The sequence below is a fragment of the Trypanosoma conorhini genome (genome assembly GCF_003719485.1).
Source record: "Trypanosoma conorhini strain 025E chromosome Unknown Tco_14.4_contig_00418, whole genome shotgun sequence".
In the NCBI taxonomy this organism is placed as follows: Eukaryota; Euglenozoa; class Kinetoplastea; order Trypanosomatida; family Trypanosomatidae; genus Trypanosoma; species Trypanosoma conorhini.
This window is the reverse complement of record NW_021704505.1, coordinates 4,860-9,721: the sequence shown is the minus strand read 5'-3', so window position 1 is coordinate 9,721 and position 4,862 is coordinate 4,860. Positions and strand designations below refer to the sequence as shown.

Below are 4,862 nucleotides of genomic sequence, written 5' to 3'. Positions count from 1 at the left end.
TGCNGGAAGANGGGTCCCCCCAGTCCATGCCCCCAGGCGGCGGCGGGTCCCCCCCGCGGCGGCCCACGCTGTTGGCGCCTCCCTCACGCCCCTCCGCCGCCGCCTCCTCCTCCGCCGCCACGACAAAGTCGTCGATGAGGCGGCCGTACTGCAGCACTTCGTGCAGCGCCTCCGCGCTCAACGGGGTGTCGAAGAGTGCCTCGAGTTGCTTCCGCAGCTGCTGCAGCTGCGTGGGGCCCCCCGCGGCGGCGCCGGCGCCGGCGCGACCCACAATGGAGAGCGTTTCCTCCGCGATCTCGCCAATCGCCTCGTCGAGGCCGGGCGGCAGCCAGCGCCGCAGGTCCCTCAGGAACCGCTCATAGTGCGTCTTTGTCTGCTCCGAGTGCGGCACGTACCGCGTGGCGGCCGACATCGCGTCGCGTCACGTTCGTCGCGGCTTGCTTCTCCTGCTGTCGCCCTCTCTTTCTCTCTCTCTCTCTCTCTCTCTCTGTGTGCGTGTCTCCCGCCCACTCCCGCTCCCACTTTCCTTCCTTCGCCTCTTCCTCGGCGTGCGTGCGCCTCTCCCCACAAGGATCACCTCTCTCTCACGAGATGCGGAGGAAGCGGCAATGGCAAAAAAAAAAAGTAAAATAAAAAAAATGAAAAGCGGTGGGGGAGACTCAAACCAACTCGCATACACAAATAATAACAATAGTAACCAAAACAAAACGAGCCACAATGAAACCGCGGTGGGTAGAGCACAGACACAGACGCACACGCACACGCACACGCACAAACGCCATGGCGCCATCCGCCTCCCACCTCCAGCCACAAACAATAAAAAGCACGCAACAGGGACTTCTGCTGCTGTTGTTGTTACTTCAAAGTTATTCTTTTTATTACTTTTTCCTTCGCTGATCGTTAGAAAAAAGGGAAGTGGAATGGTGGACCCTCCAAGCGGGCGTGCAAATGCAATGAAAACAACCTCACGGCGGCGTTGCGTGGTGTTCCCCTTCCCTGCGCGCCCGCCAAGCCTCGTCGCGCCCCACGTCAGTCCCCCCGCTTAGAGGGGCCGCGATTCTCCTTCGGCCGCTGCCGCTGCCGCTGCTGCTGCGGCAGGAACAGCCACTCGTCCAGCCCGCCCTTGTCGCGGGTGACCCAGCCACACAGGTTTGCGAGCAGGCCGCAGACGAGCAGCGTCCGCAGCCCGCTGCAGAAGACCCAATACAGCACGGGCATCGACCACAGCAGCAGGACGCCGAGGAAGCCGTGCCAAAGTCCCATGTCGCGTACAAACCGCGAAAATTTTGTGCTGCCGGGGTGAGACGCGACCTCCACATCCTCGTCGTAGGTGGCAACCGCACAATGCTCACCGTAGACGCTACGCACGTGGTGTGCCTCAAACCCCACCGGATTGTTGGCGTAGAACTGCGAGAGTAAAAGTTCTTTCTTCGCAAAGCGGTCGCTCAGCCAAAGTCGCAGGCCCGCGTCATCCGGTGGCACCGCGCCCAACGCCGGCTTCTCCCCCTGCACGGGCTCGGTTTGCTCAGCCATGCGGTGTCGCGTGCAGAGTATGTGGACCTTCTTTGGCATGCGACCGTTGACGATAGCAACCTCGGCTGGGCGCTCTCCTGGCACAAAATCCGTGTACCCCATCGTCACATCAACAATCTCCTCAATGTTTGCCGCCCCAATCATTTCTACCATTGCCACAAAACCCGTGGTACGGGGGTTAAGAACGTGGTGGAAGCATGGCAGGCCGTGCTCCGCTGCGTAGGCGTTGGCCTTCGCAATGTTGCTCGCGGAGAGGTCTGTGCCCTCAGGGAACAGCATGATGGTGGCGCCACCACTTTCCCGGTAGTGTGCAATCAAGCCACGCAGCGTGGCCTCATCGTTGGCCCAGTCGCGGGAAAGAAAGATGTAGCGGAAGACCTGCATCGACCATCCAAAGACGGGAATGCGCTTTAGCCCGTCCTTCAGGACAATGCGAAGCGTGCGCAGTCCCCCCGCGCGGGCGATAAATGGAAACATCACCAGCCAGTCAATGCGCGAGCGGTGGTTGAGGAGGACGAGCTTAAACTTTCCCGGCCGCGGTGGCGCGAAGACGTCTGCGAGCTGCGACGGGGCCGTCGTCGCCGGCGACACAATTGTATACGCCAGCCGCAGCCGCAGCACGCACTCGAGGAGCAGCACCACAAGCCCCACCCACTTCTCCTGCACGCGGTCGAACCAGGCGGTGCAGACACGCATGACGGCGGCGGGGACGCAGCCCGCCGTGAGGCGCAGAAAGGCGAGGGGAAGAACTGGCATCATTGCGAAGAGAAACGCGCAGGCGGAGGCGACAACCGTCACGACGGCGACGAAGACGCCAGAGACCGCGAAGGACGGCATGAGGCTCAGGGCGGCACACACACGCTCCGCGGCACAATGGAGCGTCCAGGAGACCGCGGCACGACCACCACCAAAACGAAAATTAAAAATGCACTCCGAAAGCCGCGGGACTTACGGGGCACCAGCTCAGTGTGTGGAGTTGAGCTACGAAGGATGAAGAGGACGCAGGCGCACGAGGGAGCAAAAAAGGAAGCATGCCGGTTGGGTCACGTGGCAGAGCAGAGGCAGCAAGGAGAATAAAGGAAACCGAGAAAGTCAATAAAAAAAAACTCAAGCTTCAGTGCATCACCACCTTTGCCTCTCGTGGAGGTCACTGTACATACGGATCGTCGCCGCTCCCTTTTCGAAGTAAAGTAAGTACCACTAAGGGGCATATTATATATTATACATAGCATGTATAATATATAATGTATAAAAGAGCGAGCGAGCCAAAGCAGTGGAATTACTCTATACAGTCAACGTCTTTGCAAGCTTTGCCTCCACTTCTTGCCGTATTTTCTGCCGCTGCAATTCCTCCCGCGCCTCCAACTCCTGCTTCCTCATGCCCCGTACAACGTCCTGCACCTTCTCCTCCATGGCCGCCATGCACGCCTTCTCCACGCCGCTTTCCCGGGCATCGAAGAAGCAGAGCGTGGCGTTCCCCCGCACACCCTCCAGGAGTAATTCGCTGGTGTCTAGCCCAAGTGCCTTGTTGCCCGCTATGTTCAAGGATCGCAGCGACTTCTGCGACGGCAACGCCTCCGCGAGGGCGCGGGCAGTTGCGTCGCCTAGCACGTTGTGCGCGAGGTCCAGCACCTCGAGCGCGGGGTGCGCTGCGAGGCCGTTGACTACGGCCACCCCGCCGGCCTCATCTGGAATGCGGTTGAGGCGCAAATTGAGAACGCGCAGCGTCTTGTTCATCGTCAGCGCCTCACCGAGCGCAACGGCGCCGTCGCTCCGGATTTGATTGTCGTGCAAATAAAGCTCCTCCAGCGGGAGGTCAGCCTTGCAAAGCAGGAGGGCCAGCTGCCGCGCCCCTTCGTCGTCGATGCGGTTGGAGGAGAAGTCAAGCACGGCGATGGAGGTGTTGTGCACGAGCCCGCCGAGAATTGCCTTCAGCAGCGAGCTGTTCAGGCGGTTGTTGGGGAGGCGCAGGTACCGCAGTGGCGCGTACTTCATGAGGGCGCGGCGCACGTTGAGCGCGTCCGCCTCGTCAAAGCCCATCATGCCCCACTCAAAGCCGGTCCCCACGCTGTTGACGCCGATGGTGAGCCGGATGTCCTCCAGGTGCGGCAGGCGCGACAGCAGACGCTCGTAGAGGGGAAACCGCGTCACCTGGCAGGCGAGGTCGAGCGCGTAGACGTAGCCCCTGCAGACCAGGCAGAGGCTCTCGAGGTCCTCCAGCTCCGCCGCGGTCATCTCCGGCGAGCGCAGTGCGGTGAGGAAGTCGCCGAGGACGCGCTCGAGGTAAAACTGCTTCCACCCCTCGCGCTTCGGCGGCACGAGCTTGCCGCAGCTCCGCTCGCTCAGCTGCCCGAACGACCACCGCGCCTCACAGCAGCGGCGCCAGTAGTCATCCGCGCGCACGCGTGGGACGCTCACCGTCAGGGGCAAATCCGTCGGCAGTCGCGCCACGACGTCATCGTACAACTTCGGGTGCTCCTCGCACAGCCCGTCCGCCTCGGGCAGCGCGGAGAAGTTCGCCGCAATCACCTCCGCACACAGCGCGGCCAGCTTAGGCACAAAGTACGACTCCTGCGCCTGCCGCCGCCGCCGCTCCTCCGGCGAAAGAGCCGAGACCAGCGCCTCCCCGTCACGCTGACGCTCCTGCACCCGCACGAGGTGAAACTCGCTTCGCTGCACCAACTTCTTCGCCTTCATCCCCGCCGCACCCCCAGCCCAGCGCAGCAACGCAGACACACACACCCACACAGCCACGGCACCCAGCGACGCAGAGGCTTACAAACCACACAACCGAAAGAACAAAAAAGCAGACGCAACAACACAACACTGCAGGCGACAAGCGCAGAAAACCAAATAACGAAAAGGCGAAAAACACGTGTCAACCACGAAACACACATCAAAAAAGATTTGACCAAAAACCAAAGCAAAGCCACCCAAACAAAGGAAAAAACAAAACAAAGCAGAGCTATATACAAAGCACATAAAAGAAACTATCGTACACCCCCCCACCACCGCACACCGCACACTCTTACGCGGCGGCACTGCTGTCCACGACAAACACCAGGGTGTCCTTGTCGTGGGAGAGGGTCAGCGTATCACCCTCGCGCGAGACGCGCATCCCCTGTTCGAATCCGGCGCCAAGGGCACGCTCCACGTCCATATGGAACGGTGGCCCCATCATCCTAGTCGACATGAGCATCCCAGTAAGTCTGCCGTTTTTCGACCTCAGGGTGCCGTTCATTGTGTTGGCCACCTTCGCATGAACCCGCACTTTATCTCCGTCCGCCTCCAGCGTCAGAGAGGGAACATCCCACTCGCCCTTTTCGGCG

General features: G+C 60.9%; 3 protein-coding genes across 3 annotated transcripts in view, besides 5 other annotated features; all 3 read right to left on the bottom strand.

The window, feature by feature from the left end:
* Window positions 1-412, bottom strand: part of Tco025E_06308 (activating signal cointegrator 1 complex subunit 3-like 1) — a gene marked incomplete at both ends in the record, with an annotated part of 7,230 nt that extends 6,818 nt beyond the window's left edge. The window contains one exon of the mRNA XM_029373188.1: window positions 1-412. This exon is cut by the window's left edge and continues 6,818 nt beyond it. Within this exon, the coding sequence (XP_029226722.1) occupies window positions 1-412 (412 nt within the window).
* Window positions 413-457: 45 nt separating this feature from the next.
* Window positions 458-489: a microsatellite.
* A 124-nt stretch (window positions 490-613) lies between these two features.
* Window positions 614-645: a microsatellite.
* A 104-nt stretch (window positions 646-749) lies between these two features.
* Window positions 750-774: a microsatellite.
* Window positions 775-1,029: 255 nt separating this feature from the next.
* Tco025E_06307 (acetyltransferase) lies at window positions 1,030-2,370 on the bottom strand (the record flags this gene model as incomplete). The annotated part of the gene is made up of 1 exon (XM_029373187.1): window positions 1,030-2,370. The coding sequence occupies one exon, from the start codon at window positions 2,368-2,370 to the stop codon at window positions 1,030-1,032; it is 1,341 nt and encodes a 446-aa protein (XP_029226721.1).
* Window positions 2,371-2,742: 372 nt separating this feature from the next.
* Window positions 2,743-2,785: a microsatellite.
* Window positions 2,786-2,817: 32 nt separating this feature from the next.
* Window positions 2,818-4,230, bottom strand: Tco025E_06306 (leucine-rich protein; the record flags this gene model as incomplete). The annotated part of the gene is made up of 1 exon (XM_029373186.1): window positions 2,818-4,230. The coding sequence occupies one exon, from the start codon at window positions 4,228-4,230 to the stop codon at window positions 2,818-2,820; it is 1,413 nt and encodes a 470-aa protein (XP_029226720.1).
* Window positions 4,231-4,448: 218 nt separating this feature from the next.
* Window positions 4,449-4,523: a microsatellite.
* Window positions 4,524-4,862: the final 339 nt, after the last annotated feature.